Raw genomic sequence first — 15,971 nt, 5'->3', positions numbered from 1 at the left:
ATTTATTCTTTTATCTAACCATCTATACCATTTGTTTCGGATGGACACGTTAAGCCGTCGGTCCCGGCTGCCTAAAAAGCAGTCGTTAGGTCATGTCAGAGGCCCTGAAATTGATCAGTTGCAAAAACAATAAATAGAATAGAATAATTCACTTTAAAAATTATAAAGTAGTCTACAATAAATATAATATTAAATTTCTAAAAATCAATCGGTGTTACATAGTGTGGTCCACGGTATAGTGGCAGTGTTCGATTAGCAATGGTATTTATTTATTTTATGTATTAGAACAGTCACAAACACTATATTTGGAAAGAGAAACAGGCAATTGCCAAAACTTCTCAATTCCTTGATTTTGGCACATAAATAGTCCAAAGTGAGGTTAAGTTTAAAATTTTGTTTTCACCAAAGGATTAACACTCAGAGAATACGTATTCGAGATATGACTGATGAATTTTGAATTTCGAAGGGTTGATAAGAGCCGGAAATAACACTAAACAATCCGAAAAGTGTCAATAATATTGAAATAAACTTGAAAATCTGAGCAGAAAAATTAAAATACTATCACTGCAACTATCAGCTGTTTTTTGTATTGCTATCCTTGTCTTTCATTCAACAAAGCGGATGGCGCTATCTCTTTCTCGCTTTGCTCTGTTGCCAGATCGTCTTTTTACAATGCAGAATTAATAATTAATTGACAAAATATTTCATCTTAATTATGTGAATTCACTATGAAATTATAAAAAGTATGATTTACTACTTAATAAATATAATTGTATTTTAGACGAGAATGAACATATTAGCTGCATAATAAACCTCTATCTGCTACCGTCTATAGAAGGCATTGACAAGACAGAGGTTTGGCAACGATTCTCTCCTATCTTTCTCCACTGTCATTATAACGTGAACCTCACTATAGCAAAATGTTTTTGGTTTGTATGATGGCGACGAGTAACAAAACAGTTCGAGAATTAGAATCGTACGGTAAATTACTCACTAGATTTATACTATATTACGTACGATATAAGAAAATTTTACTGGACATTTTTGTTGCAAATTTCATGTAGAATCTCTATGGTCGTCGGCTGTTACATATTTCGTGGGACACTCTGTATTATGTTCTAATAATTTAAAAAAATGTCTCAGCTTCTACAACAAAACTGTTATTTTTGATTTCAGTGAGCGATGCCAGTGGGAGATACTCGTCGCAGTTCTTCTTCGGCAAACGACTTCTGGTTGGGGTCTCACACGCTGTGCAAGGAGCTGCAAAACACAAGGGCCAATCAGAATGTGCCACCCTTCCGCACCTCCTTCTACGTCGCCAAACTCAGGCTCAAACTGCACCATGAGATGACACCTAAGGTAAAATATTAATTTGAAATAAAAATTAAAAATAAGCACTTCTATATTTGGTGATGACATCCCCGATCATATCTCACCAGAGAATATTAATAAACTCAATAATAGAAACATATCTTTGAAACTCCTAAAAGAAGGCGCAGGCCCTTAGGCCGGGTTGCACAGAAGCCAGTTAAATTATAATCGTGATTAGTTTAACGAGTACCAATCAAAGAAGTGGTTTTTTGGAAAGAAGGGTTCTCTGATTGGTTCTCGTGTAATTAATCACGATTAAAATTCAACCGGCTTTTGTGCAATCGGCACTACCTCATCCCACTGAATGACATGAGCAGCTTTTTCATCTCCATTATTTGATATAAATGACCTTACAGAAAATACATCTTATAATTCACAGTAAAATCCATTTCACATACCAAACATTCATTTATCATAAAATACATTTCATCTTCATTGAAGTCAAAAGAAGTTAAAATGAAGCATCAAACTCATACAAATTTACATACCTTCATTTTCTATTTTATAACTTGAATAACGAATTGATTGTAACTGATTAAGAGTGCAATATAATTAATGCGAGTTAGCAGGTCTTGTTCTGAATACTGTTATATTTTATAAGAAGTAGCCAAAATAAATTAATGGATAAAATAAATATATAAAACTGATACTCCAACCATCACAGGCTGAGCCTCAGGAGGTTTTCCTTTTGGTTTCTTTACTCTGTAGGTATTTATTGATTTTTGTGTCAGCGGCTATTGATTAATTATTGATATCTATTACGCTTCATATATATTTCTTTAATCATTTATCATTTTCTTGATACAGTTGTCACACAGTATTCTTTTAACACAGTATTTCTGTAAGTATTAATTACAATATTTGATTTGAAAAGAAAAGCTTGTTTCAAGCAAGCAAGCAAGAAGCAAAAATCAAGAAGGTTTCCTTGAAAAGCCTTGAAAAGTATGCTTATTTTAGTTATCTATACAGTAAACATTTTCTGTTAATAATAGTCCACTGAAATTCAAATATGTAGTCTCAAATTCTATTGCCCTTTTCACCAAGTTGGTCAATACATTTGAACATGATCAAGTCGGATAAGATTTACAAGTACACTGGAATTATCGATAAAAGCTTCCGTTAAAGAAATCAAATGCTCAGTGCACTGGTTGTAGATCGTAGTCTACCTGATTGGACTATTTTCAAATGTCTCGAACGGGCTTGCTGTACCACTACCTCCGTAAACAGATGTTTAAGGAGGTAGTGGCTGTACCCAGACTAAGAGAAACCGTAGCGATACACGGTAATCGATTAAAAACCTCTGATAACTGACACTTTTTCAAAAAAACATGTCTTTCCACTTTTTGTAAAAAATAGGAACATTGTAAAACCAAAACTTTTGACAGTCTTATGTGCACTGCACACCATAGTATATACATACTTCATTCTATGAAATCTCACCTTTTAGTGTGTGCCGCCTCAATATACTACTGTTAACTGTCACCTGATCCCGGTAGTGTGTTGATGGGAATAAGGATATTATTTTATATCATTTTCAGAGAGTCTACAATTGTTAGTTAAAAAACCGCTGATTTATGTGGTTACATAACAATAATTATCATTATCGTTATTCGAATTGAAATTGAAATTTATTTGCCAAATAGTTTTACAGACATTTCTACAATCACAAAATAATAACAGTAATAAAGTTAACAAAACGCATAACATTTTTGAATGAACAGTATAATAAAATTATAAATTAAAAAACTATGTGATAAAATTAATCAAAGTAATAATAAAATTGCATTCAATCTTCATTCTGTTTAATTATTTTTCATACTTTGGATAATTAGCTATACTGTAATTTAATTTAAATTAGTGTGTAATCCAGTATTTATTGTAACATATACATCGATAAAGAAGTCCAATCTTATCTAATTCTTCTACAAGACTTTTTGTATGTGAAATATTATATGTGGAACTGGTGCTGATGATAGGCCTCTTCTCTAGTATTCCAGATCTTTCCAAATCAAAAAATATAGTTGCATCTCCATCACAGATAATATTTTGCCTGAGATTTTATCACTATCTTTCAATCTACTTTTTGTTTTACCAGTTTATTTCAGGTACCAGAGATATCTCAACTAATAATTGAATGAGTTTCCACAACTATTTCTATTTCATCTCCATCACAAATAATATTTAGCTTGATGAGATTTTATCACTATCTTTCAATCTACTTTTTGTTTTACCAGTTTATTTCAGGTGCGAGAGATATCTCAATTAATAATTGAATGAGTTTCTACAACTATTCATATTTCATCTCCATCACAGATAATATTTTGCCTGATGAGATTTTATCACTATCTTTCAATCTAGTTTTTGTTTTACCAGTTTATTTCAGGTGCGAGAGATATTTCTATCGATATTTCAATGAGTATTGACAAGTATTTCTCGATTTAATTTTTGTTAATATTGTCATTTCAGGTGCGAGAGATATTTCTATCGATAATCAATGAGTTTTGACAAGTATTTCTCGATTTAATTTTGGTTTTTATTGTCAATTTCAGGTGCGAGAGATAATTCTATCGATATTCAATGAGTTTTGACAAGTATTTCTCGATTTAATATTGTTAATTGTCAATTTCAGGTGCGAGAAATCTCTCTGGGAGTATGCTGCCGTCATCTTCCAGAGCAGGACGTGACCACCCTGTTGCAGCCGGAGCAGACCCCTCCTGAGCATTCCTTCGAGGTACTGAGAGTGCGCTCTGTACCAGGCGACTACCATATTCCACGATCCCAAACTGCATATTGCTGGGTAATAGCATAAAATATAAGATGTTAGGATAGATATTAAATAGTGATAGCATAAGATAAAATAGCATAGGAAATAACATAAAATATAGCATATAAAAGATAAACATATCAGTATTTTTTTTTATCAATCAATCAATCAATCATTTATTCAGTAAAATGCATTGTAAAATCAAACCTTGACAATTCTATGTGCACTACACACCATAGTATATACATTACTTCATTCAATGAAATCTCACCTTTTAGTGTGTGCCGCCACAATATACTACTATTAGCTGTCACCTGATCCCGGTAGTGTGTTGATGGGAATAAGGATATAATTTTATATACTTTTCAGAGAGTCGACAAATTATTAAAAAAAAACTGCTGATTTATGTGCTTACATTACAATATCATATTGTCGTTATTCGAATTGAAATGAAATATATTTGCCAAATAGTTTTACAGACATTTCTACAATCACAAAATAATAACAGTAATAAAGTTAACAAACGCATAACATTTTGAATGAACAGTATAATAAAATTATAAATTAAAAAACTATGTGATAAAATTAAGCAAAGTAATAATAAAATTGCATTCAATCTTACAGAATGAAAATAAAATAATAAAATTGCATTCAATCTTCATTCTGTTTAATTATTTTTCATACTTTGGATAATTAGCTATACTGTAATTTAATGTAAATTAGTGTGTAATCCAGTATTTATTGTAACATATACATCGATAAGAAGTCCAATCTTATTTAATTCTTTCTACAAGACTTTTTTGTACTGTGAAATGTTATATGTGGAACTGGTGCCTGATGATAGGCCTCTTCTCTAGTATTCCAGATTTTTCCAAATCAAAAAATATAGTTGCATCTCCATCACAGTTAATATTTTGCCTGATGAGATTTATCACTATCTTTCAATCTAGTTTTTGTTTTACCAGTTATTTCAGGTGCGAGAGATATCTCAATTAATAATTGAATGAGTTTCTACAACTATTCATATTCATCTCCATCGCAGATAATATTTAGCCTGATGAGATTTATCACTATCTTTCAAACTAGTTTTTGTTTCTTCAATTCATTTCAGGTGCGGGATATAAATTTCAATCAATAATTCAATGAGTTTTGACAAGTATTTCTCGATTTAATTTTTGTTATATTGTCAATTTCAGGTGCGAGAAATCTCTCTGGGAGTATGTCTACCTTCGTCTTGCCAGAAGCAGGACGTGACACCCTGTTGCAGCCGGAGCAGACCCCTCCGGAGCATTCCTTCGAGGTACTGAGGGTGCGCTCTGTACCAGGCGACTACTCCATATTCCACGATCCCAAACTGCATATTGCTGGGTAATAGCATAGACAAAATATAGCATAAAAAAAGATGTTAGCATAGATAGATAGCAAAGATAGATAGCATGAAATGAAATGAATAAAAAATATAGCATAAAAGATATCACCAATATTATGCTCTATTGTCAAAGTGTAACTGATGTTCCAATTATTTATGCTAGCAGGTAACCCGTGCTTCGCAAGGGTTTATTTAAAACTTGAAAAACTGAAAACTTGACGTAATGAAATCTAGAAGAATTTAAAATAGGCATATAAGAATCCTCGGTTGATTAAAAATTTATATGTAACATTCCAAGTAAATCAGTCCAGTGTAGTTCAGATGTGATGATGCGTCAAAACTAATTTTCCTATCCTTTATACGTGTTTAAGCCAGTTCTATTTCGATCATATGATTTGATTATTTTTTATGAAATCGTAGTTACCATCAATGAAATTTAAACATTCATTTTAAAAATCTATAAGGAGAATTGAAATTTGGGCTTCGAGGTGCAAAAGATTTATATTTTTAGAATCTATGTGCCAATTTGGAGATCTAATTCATTCCCGTTTTTCCAGTATGCAATCCCCAAGTTGACATGTTTTGATGCGAACACACGAACAAACACAACCCTACTCTCTCTTATTAGTAGTAGACGGTCTCAAATGGTAGGCATTTCATATTATTAGACGGTCTAATCCGTTGTGATAATAAAAGAGATCATAGAGAAGATAGCATAAAATATAACATCAGTAAATTGTCCATGGTACAGTAATAGTAATGTTCTAAACCAATGTTCCGAACATTTTATTCTAGTAGACGGTCTACAAATTGGAAGACTTTTATATAAGTACCGTAGACTGATTACGCCCATTTTGTGATTATGGAAAAAACTGCATCCACTTAAATTCTAGTAAAATAGCTTTACAGAGATCTTTGTGCTCTGTACCAGGGGACTATTCCATACCACGAATCAAAAATGCATATTGCTGGGTGGTATTCAAAGAATTGTTTCATCAACATTGTAATAGGTCCACGTTGTAATTTTATTATTTGATTAAAATGGTGTCGCTATATATTATTCGACAAAGCAGATAGCGTTATCCTTTCCTACCTCTGCAACGTTGCCAGATTGTTTTAAAAAAATGTAGAAGTATAATAATGAACAAAATAATTGATCTCAATTAAGAAAATGTATTATTTTATCGTTGAAAAATATAATTTATTCAAGAATAAAATATAATTGATCATTTTTAACAAGAATATACAGTTAATAATACATCAGATATCAGCTATCTTCTATAGAAGACAATAGCAAGGCAAGAAATCGGCAATACTGTTCTCCTATCTCTTTCCACTGCCATTATAACTTGGACTTCACTATCGTTGAAACCAACACCGCAAAGCGCTGCTTACTGATGTTGAATACTCAGTTGTTCAGAATTGAGTGAAATGAATTAATTCGACATTTTTTGGACCCACAGGACAGTGACCCTGGTAATCTTAATCCTGATGGTGATTGGCACCGGCTACGAGTACATGTTCGAACTGCAAGATCAGCAAAACAGCAAGAAGAAGGGCAAGCAGGCAGCAGTGGCCGCCACTACACTGACCGCCAGTGTGCACCAGATGAGTGCTGCCTCATCAAGCTGGGATCCGCGCTTGAAGTGGTCATCAACGACAAGCAGAACCTGAATAACTCTGGGTCTGATCTGTCTACTGATTCTTATACGCCAGGTGATTAACATATTGAAATTGAAATAATATTGGTCAGCAGTTATTTTCTGAAGCCCGCGCGCTCAGCAAGGATCTATTTTGAAACATGACAAACTGAAAACCTGACGTAATGAAATCTTGAAGAATTGAAAGTAGGCCTATAACCATCCTCGGTTAGTCAAGAATACATGCAGAATTTAAAGAGAATTTCAAGAATTTCAGAGATAGAAATTACTAGTTCCCTTTTTTATACTTTTTTACATAAAAACAACCGGTCTCGAGCACTGATGCCATTTTTAAGTGTGAAAATCAGAATTGAAATGCATAAGCATGTGTTTTATACTCACTTAGAATATACCACAAATTATTTCGAAAAAAATAAATTATATTAAGCCTCTCTTCTAGCATACACCATCACCTGTAGCTTACTGCTATAATAATTAAAGAAATAAATATAATTCATTCCACCAACCTAAAACATAATATTCATTTGCAACATATAATAATTAATTGATCTCTATTATTTTTAAAACTCTGCCTGTATACAGTGAAATGAATAGTAGGGAATTCTACCAATTTATTAGCATTATTTATGCTTTATTGGCAAAAAATCACTAAATTCTTTAAATTTTTGCAGCGAAACGAACGAAAACAGAGGAGCTTCTGCTGTGTTTCTCATGTCTGTCGAACAGTCGCAAGATCCTCCACTGTGGAGCCGCGCCCAAGGACTCCCTCACCTGCGTTCATGGGCTGCGATTCCTCAGTCTTGCCTGGGTCATCATGGTCCATACCTATCTACAGGTTTTCGCTATAGCTGGTCAGTTTAGATAGATAGTAATTATTCTTAAACGAAAATCCAAATTAAATGCTGTAAATCACCCCGAAGACTTCTGCTACTGCAAATATTGACAACAGGGTAAACAGCTAGATGAAAATTCTATGAGCACTACTATACAAAAATTATTTGTCGGCCCGGGAAATTTCCATTTCTACATCTGTAGTTTAGATAGAAAAAAAACACAATAATCTATGAAATAAGAGTCGAAGATTCATATTAAATTTCATAAGACATCTTCTTCATTGACTTATCAATATAGCATTAATATATTTCCTATTTATGTATCACATTTATATTCTATTATACATTATATATTCTATAAATATAAATAAAAATCTCAGTACACTTTTTTGAATTATTTTAATAATTGTGTGATAAATAATTCAAAAAGGGTACTGAGATTTTTATTATTTTATTTATATTTATATTACAAGTAGCCCTATACAGAAAAGAGACAACTATATATTCTATTTCTATTATTACACTTGTCAATATAATATATGAGCTCAAGTGAGTATATCATCCTCAGCAAAAGTAAATGTGAATTATCAATTTGTTATTAGATTGTCTTGCAATTAATTGATTATCTTTTAAGTTCTGTATAGCCTATCTATTGAAGGATTTCTCTTGCAGGAGGTATTCCTACTAAATTTCCTTTTTGGAAATCATGTTTTTCGTGAGAAGCTAGAGTAAAATTTTATTCGAATTCATTCTGAATGGAATTTGGAAATTGCAGATCCCCGCTACTGCTGATAAGAGCTAACTTCACTAATAATTAGTGGAGATGAATATTATAGGCTATAGGCTAATAAAAAACTATTCATTTAAAGTGTGATAAGTTAAGTTCTAAAAATATATGACATCTAGTACATGAACAAAATTAAGCTTTCAACGATGAAAAACGGAAAAATCACTGAAATCTGTTCTCATCCAATCAATTTTCATGGATAATATTTTTTTTTTAACTAAAATAATTGGATATTACTTTAATTCTACTTTCAACAGTTGAATCGAAAATTTATATACCAAAATTTTCAAGTAATCAAGACTGATTAGATAAGGACAGAGTGAATTATTCCAATAGTGAAATTCATATTCATTCAACACTGGAAATTATTAAAATATTGACTAGAAATTCAGACTATAAAAAACACAAACTCATTCATTACGGTATTGTATTCTCCTTCGTGAAAGCATTTTTTCATAAGTAGGTTGATAATACTATAATGAAAATTGTAATTATATTTGATTTTCTCAATAGGAATAAATTACTCGGTCTTCAGCTATTGTTACAGTAGATTATTAAATAAATATATAGATTGACTGAAATATACTATATAGACTATAGACTATAGTATGACTATAATTTATTATGGTAGTCATAGTATTGACTATATGGGTTATTAAATAAATATATAGATTGACAATGGTATAACAACCGAAACCGGTCTTTCTAACTATCGATAAAACTGTGGGTTTTGACTATTTCTTTGTATTTTTCTTAATATGAATTATTATTATCACAATATCAAATTCTCAACTACACAAAAATATACAGTAGATTGTTATTTTTGAAAGCTATTCTGAAATAATGCCAAAATAGATGTGAGACAACTACTAACAAAAATATATACAAATGGAACGCAGTAATCAGTTGTAGGTATCGTATTCTTTGAAAGAAACAAAATTGTAATTTTTGAAAAGTGTGTTAATATTTTCTTTTGTGATTTGCAGAGAACAAGACGCTGAGGACATTGACAGAGCGCAACTTTATGTTCCAAACAGTCAGCAACGCGACTTTCTCAGTGGACACTTTCTTCTTCATAAGGTCATTATTCTCTGCTTCATTTATGTGCAAATATCTACATTGTTATCCACTCCCACTTGTTTTCTTGGTGACCTTGTTTACATTTATCCTACTTCGACATTGATTATCCATATTGTTCATTTTTAAGGTGAGATGAAAGATGTCAGTTCCACATAATATACATTCATTTCACCTTAATATGGAGGAATTCCACAACATTCTGTTCCTATAGTGATGTCCACGTTATAATGGCACTGTTTGATTAGCAATGGTATTGCTATCCTTGTCTATCATTCAACAAAACGGATAGCGCTATCTCTTTCTCGCTTTGCCAGATCGTATTTACAATGTAGAATTAATTAATTAATTAACAAAAATATCTTATCTTAATTATGTAAATGCTTTATGAATTATTGAAATATATATATATATTCATATACGGTATAGCTACCGTCTTTAGAAAGCATTGACAAGACAGAGGATCGGCAACGTTGTTCTCCTATCTTTCTCCACTGCCATTATAACGTGGACCTCACTAAAGTGTTCATTTTTCTTGTTCATCAGTCTAGATCTCCTTCTCCTTCTCCATAGATTAATACTCATGTATACTGATGTAGTTACAGTGGAAATAGAGGTAGTTTAAAATACAAATGGAGAGTTTGAGGATAATCTTGGATTTTTTCTCTTATTTCTCTACAGAAATTCAAACGATCTGATCTTTATTCTGAGTCTATAACTTAATTTATTATTTAATTAAATTTGAATTTCCTTTAATGTTTGGCTTACGTTTGAAAAATAGTGTAACAAGTACTATGGTATAAAGAAAAGATAGCAGAGTTCATTATTGTCTGTCTATTCACCTATGCTAACTTTTCCCTATGGTATAGGTATATCAGTCTTCTTTTACTATATGTGTTTGGTGCATTTTTTTGATAGAATGAAGTGGAGTATAGATAGCTGTAAAATAAATGTAGGCTAACGTTAAGGCTAAACGTAGGCTAATGTTAATAAAACTATCAATCTATCATCAATAAAACTATAAATACTACGTATTTACTCCTATTCCTTCATTTTTCTTCTCATATTGTTATATATTAATGATATATCTCATAGATAGCGATAGTTATAATATTAGCCTACCTATGATAACATGAAACATGTGCCTTGATCAATTCAACACCATTAATAGTGTAAATTTTTGTGTAGTTGAGAAGTTGATATTGTGGAAATTATTCATATTGAATGAAAAAGACTAAGAGTCTGATAAGTTTATCAGAGATTTACAATGGTGTAATAACCGAAACCGGTCTTTCTAAGTATCAATAAATCTGTGGTTTTCGACAATTTCTTAGTCTTTTTCATTCAATAGTGTGAATTGTATTATTCAAATGACATTAATCTTGTTCAAAAGAGCCCTCATAATATTGAACTCATTAGGCTAACTTATAAACATTCTGACTTTCTCTGAACTTCACTTCACTTCCCTCCAAAATCTGGAAGCAATCAATGTTATTATTTTATATTTTCAAGCAATTAATAATTTCATTTATTAACTGTTGTTGAAAAATCTTGAGCTCTTTATCTATAGCTAGATCTATATTAGTTGATATAAGCGTTGGAAGTTTCCAGAATGAACTTAATAACATTCAATACCAGAGGGAATGAACTACATTAGTATTTTAAAACCATGATCTTTCAATTTGTGGCGCGGTGCAGGAAAAGGTACCTACAGTCGGTAGAGACATAATCTCAGTTATGAGTACAGTTTGATAGAGCATAAAATTCTGAACATTTTTATATACACTTTGTGTTCATTGGAATTATCAAAGAGTTATAAAAGAATTATTGTTTGTAAATTTTCTAACTGTATACCTCTCAAATAGCTAGAGATGTTATTATATATGTACTTGATGAAATGTAATGTTGTGAAAATTTAAATATATAATTTATTGGCATTTAGAGCAAAATAAGATATATTATTTACTGTTGAACTTTTGAATCTTCAAAAATGTTCGTTTCGAGAAATCAAGGTTCAAAGTTTTTCTATTTTTGAACAGTCTGCAGAAATAATACTTTTAATACAATAGGTTCTACATCCCAAAAAATGCAGAATTTCATTCTCTATATTTTTGTTTTTTCAGTGGTCTCCTGGTTACGTTCCTCTATTTCAAATCGTCGAATCGGACATCCTCGTCAGGTGGAGAGAGGGAGAGAGAGCTGCTCGTCCATCCCCGGAAGGGTTCCTTGCCTTCAAGATTGGCTTTCTCAAGTTCTGCAAACTTGTAGGGTACAGGTTCCTCAGGTAATTATTGATTGATAAGCAATTCCAGAATAAATAGATACAATCAATTAATTTGTAATAATATTGATTAATTACAGTACTATTCATTTCTTCATTCATTATCACTTCCCATTTAATATTATTTGTAGTACTCATCTATTTCTTCTTCCATGACGAACTGCATGTAATCATCCGCTTTTTAACTATTTTCAATGCCACTACAGTCTAATTTTTGAATTTATTAGTTATTAAAACTAGTACTTACTTGTGTACTTGTACTTGTGTTATTAAAACTAGTACACAAGCCAGTACAACAATATATGGATTTTTATTTCAATGTTTTCAAACGGTATTTTTAACTCTGAAGAAGTATGAACAATAAATATATTGACAACTTAAGCTTAACTTATTAGAATAAGTTAAGCTAAAACTTTTTCTTTATTATATTGAAGAAACGTGCTCCGCACGGGTCTAATTAAAACTTGACAAACTGAAAACTTGACTACTGAATATTGAAGAATTTGAAATAGGTCTACAACCATACTTTGTAAATCAAGAATCTATATAAAAATACAAGTTAATCAGTTGAGTAGTTCAGAAGTGATGATGCGTCACTCGTGAATTTCCTGTCCCGTACGTGTATGAGCTAATTCTTTTCTTTATTATATTTCAGATTGACCCCAGCCTACATGTTTGTATTATGCGTGGCTTCCATAGCGATGCGCTGGTTGAAATCGAATTCAGTGTTCGAGCCAGTCAGTCTGGATGACTCTAACTGTGACAAGTACTGGTGGAGGAATGCGCTCTACATTAACAGTCTCTTCCCCAGGAAAGACATGGTAAGAAAATATAAATAAAAATATGAATCTATGTACCCTTTTAAATTATTTTGTCACAAAATGTTTCGGACATACATGTTTATATTTTTATTCATATTAGAAGTAGCTATAGGAATTTATTTGTTGATTCCTATGTTGCAATTGATTAAATGAAACTAGATGAATGATGAGATATTTATAATGTTGGAATGACAAATTGAACTCTGGATAAAACTATATATATATAAGAGCGAAATGGCACTCACTCACTGACTGACTGACTGACTTACTCACTCACTCGCAGAACTAAAATCTACCGGACCAAAAACGTTAAAATTTGGTAGGTATGTTCAGTTGGTCCTTTAGAGGCGCACTAAGAATTCTTTTGGCGATATTTCAACTCTAAGGTGGTTTTTAAGGGTTTAAAGTTCGTCTTTTAGCATGTATATTTTTCTTATTCTCTTAATTATAATTGAAAAATGTCCATACCATATGTTAATATAGAACTATAATCTAGAGAGAGTACCTCTTCAAAACAGTTGATAACTGGTAACTAAATTAATAATTTTGTCAGGTCGGCATTAAGTTGAGTTGACTTTGTTAGGTTGGCACCAAGTTGAATATTGAAATGCATTTATAGCGGAAAAATTGATTGGGCACTGCTATTCAATCAGAGCTATCCCTGGGAATATTATATTACTAGCATTCCGGCTCGCTTCGCTCGCCATATCCGTTTAGCCAGACGTTTAGTCTGGATCCCCGACTGGATCGTCCTAACATATGATAAAATGCTCAAATGAAAAATGCAGGCGAGCGAAGCGAGCCTACTGATCTCATTTTTGGACAAACCAGTCAGGGGTCCAGGGGGCGGAGCCCCAGGCTTGACGGATATGGCGAGCGAAGCGAGCTTGACGGCTAGTTTGAAATAAAAATGTTACAAGTGATAAACAAACTATGCCGGTTATAAACATCACAGGTGGCAATCATATGATTCGCCACATAGTCCTAAAGAAAGAAGTCATAAAATGGTAAGACAATTATGAGATAAATAAATATTCAGTTTCCGGATGTATGAAACATGAGTATAAATCAGAGATTATCAGAAATTGACAATGGTGTAACAACCGAAACGGTCTTTCTACTTTTAATAAAATCTGTGGTTTTTGACAGTTTCTTAGTTATTTAATTTAATTAGTACCTATATAAGTTAGAATCATATGATAAGTTAAGAATCATGCTCCTGGTACTCCGTTGGAAGGGTGACCGCTTGAGCCAACTCCTCTGAATATGAGTGTAAAATCGCTATAACAGCATTTATTTTTCAATTAAATAGTTACAGATCAATAATAGTTATTTGTGCAACTAGTGCGCAAAGTGACAGTTTGCTGCACCGAAAGAAACGTTTACGCCCGAGCCGTAGGCGAGGGCGGAATGGTTTGTTGAGTGCAGCAGAGGAACTTTGCGCCGTATTTCACATTAAGTTTTTCCTACAGTTACCATTGAATATGAAAAGTGGGTAATTATGGGTAAAATTGCCTGAAATGCATCAAATGTATATCTGTGTAATTTTATTTTTAATAAATAGAATAGAATGTAGTAGGTTGTTTGAATGGCGGGGCGGCTGTGTGGTGTGTGGTGGGTGCGGCTGTGCTGTCACTGCTGTCATCCACTGTTTGTTCACCACCTCAAGACTCTTATAACGTGCACCACACTATACCACAGTTACCACTTAAATACGATTTTGCTGCACTGATGCTCCATATACCTACTAACTATTTTGCGTTGTCATGCTGCAAATCTGGAGTACGCAAAGTAATACTTTGCGCACTAGAGCGGAAAGTGATTCTTTGCAGCCTGCAATCAGTGCAGAAATGGTTACTTTTCAAGGTATCTGTAGAAAATAATTTTAGGCTATATGGAGCACCAGTGCAGCAAAATCAAAATTAGTTGGTAACAGTGACTGTGGTAAAGTGAAGTGCCGTTATAATAATATTAGGACAACGAGGACAGTAGAATAGAATAGAATAGAATAGATAGAATAGAATTATTGGTCATTCAATATTCACAAGAAATACATGACTTTGTCAGATTACATTTTGAAATCAAAATTCATACATAAAAATTTAATACATAAATTCATATATCACTATTACTACAGAAACTGCACCCAGTTAATCAAAAAGAAATCATTCACAGTATACAAACATTCCTTAATCAACACATATTTTATTTTATTTTTAAATTGTGCATAATGTGAGTAACTTAAACTTGTCAGGTGTGGAGTTGTATAGCTTTATTGACATGAAATGCCAGTTTCTCTGACGATTTGGTATGGCGGTATTGAGGAATTCTAAGTCTATGTCTATTTCGTGTATTTAAGTTATGGTGATTATAATTTGAGTCATATTTTTCCAAATTTTTTTGTACATAACAAGAATATTAAAAACATACAGTGATGGCAATGTCAGTAAGCCTAGTTCAATAAAATGCGGTTTACAATGAGCATTGAGAGCCAAATTTACAATGATCTAATAGCTTTTTTTGAAGGACAAAGATTGAATTAGCTCTTACACTATTAGCCCAAGCATTATTCCGTAAGATGGAGACTTTGTTGTGTGCGTATATATATTAATCTCAAAGGCCTATCAACCGTTACAGATAGTCTACGAAGCATATAAAGGCCTTTAGCAGTTACTAGACAAGAAATCAATGTGTGGCCCCATGATAGACAAAATCAACCATAACACCAAGAAACTTAATAGGCGTCGTGTCTTCTCCTTTCTAAAATTAAAAATTATATCAGAGGTTTTATTTTATTAAGAGACAGATTATTAGCTGCACACCAGTCCTTTAGAATACAATACTGTGATTCCCGTTTCTCTTTCAAGATCATCTTTGGATGGACAATTTATTTTCAAACAAGTCATCAGCAAATAGGTAACCGTCCAGACAGTTCCTATCAATATTAATTGGTAAATCAGTAACATGAGTGACAGCCGCCCCTTCATCATTTACTACTACATTATTC

General features: G+C 32.3%; 1 protein-coding gene across 1 annotated transcript; it reads left to right on the top strand.

The window, feature by feature from the left end:
* Nucleotides 1-1,081: 1,081 nt before the first annotated feature.
* LOC120356422 lies at nucleotides 1,082-12,961 on the top strand. The gene is made up of 7 exons (XM_039445361.1): nucleotides 1,082-1,359; nucleotides 4,001-4,168; nucleotides 6,968-7,220; nucleotides 7,837-8,016; nucleotides 9,772-9,865; nucleotides 11,986-12,146; nucleotides 12,799-12,961. The coding sequence occupies exons 1-6, from the start codon at nucleotides 1,183-1,185 to the stop codon at nucleotides 12,128-12,130; spliced, it is 1,017 nt and encodes a 338-aa protein (XP_039301295.1). The 5' UTR covers nucleotides 1,082-1,182; the 3' UTR covers nucleotides 12,131-12,146; nucleotides 12,799-12,961.
* Nucleotides 12,962-15,971: the final 3,010 nt, after the last annotated feature.

Source organism: Nilaparvata lugens, unplaced genomic scaffold (genome assembly GCF_014356525.2).
Source record: "Nilaparvata lugens isolate BPH unplaced genomic scaffold, ASM1435652v1 scaffold6733, whole genome shotgun sequence".
Classification (NCBI taxonomy): domain Eukaryota; kingdom Metazoa; phylum Arthropoda; class Insecta; order Hemiptera; family Delphacidae; genus Nilaparvata; species Nilaparvata lugens.
This window is presented reverse-complemented; position numbering and strand designations above follow the sequence as displayed.

Excerpts from the sequence above, each read along its gene's own strand:
- LOC120356422 (XM_039445361.1), top strand. The coding sequence starts at position 1,183 with ATGCCAGTGGGAGATACTCGTCGCAGTTCTTCTTCGGCAAACGACTTC. Across the intron at positions 7,221-7,836 it reads TACTGATTCTTATACGCCAG|CGAAACGAACGAAAACAGAG; the intron begins GTGATTAACATA and ends AAATTTTTGCAG. Across the intron at positions 8,017-9,771 it reads ACAGGTTTTCGCTATAGCTG|AGAACAAGACGCTGAGGACA; the intron begins GTCAGTTTAGAT and ends TGTGATTTGCAG.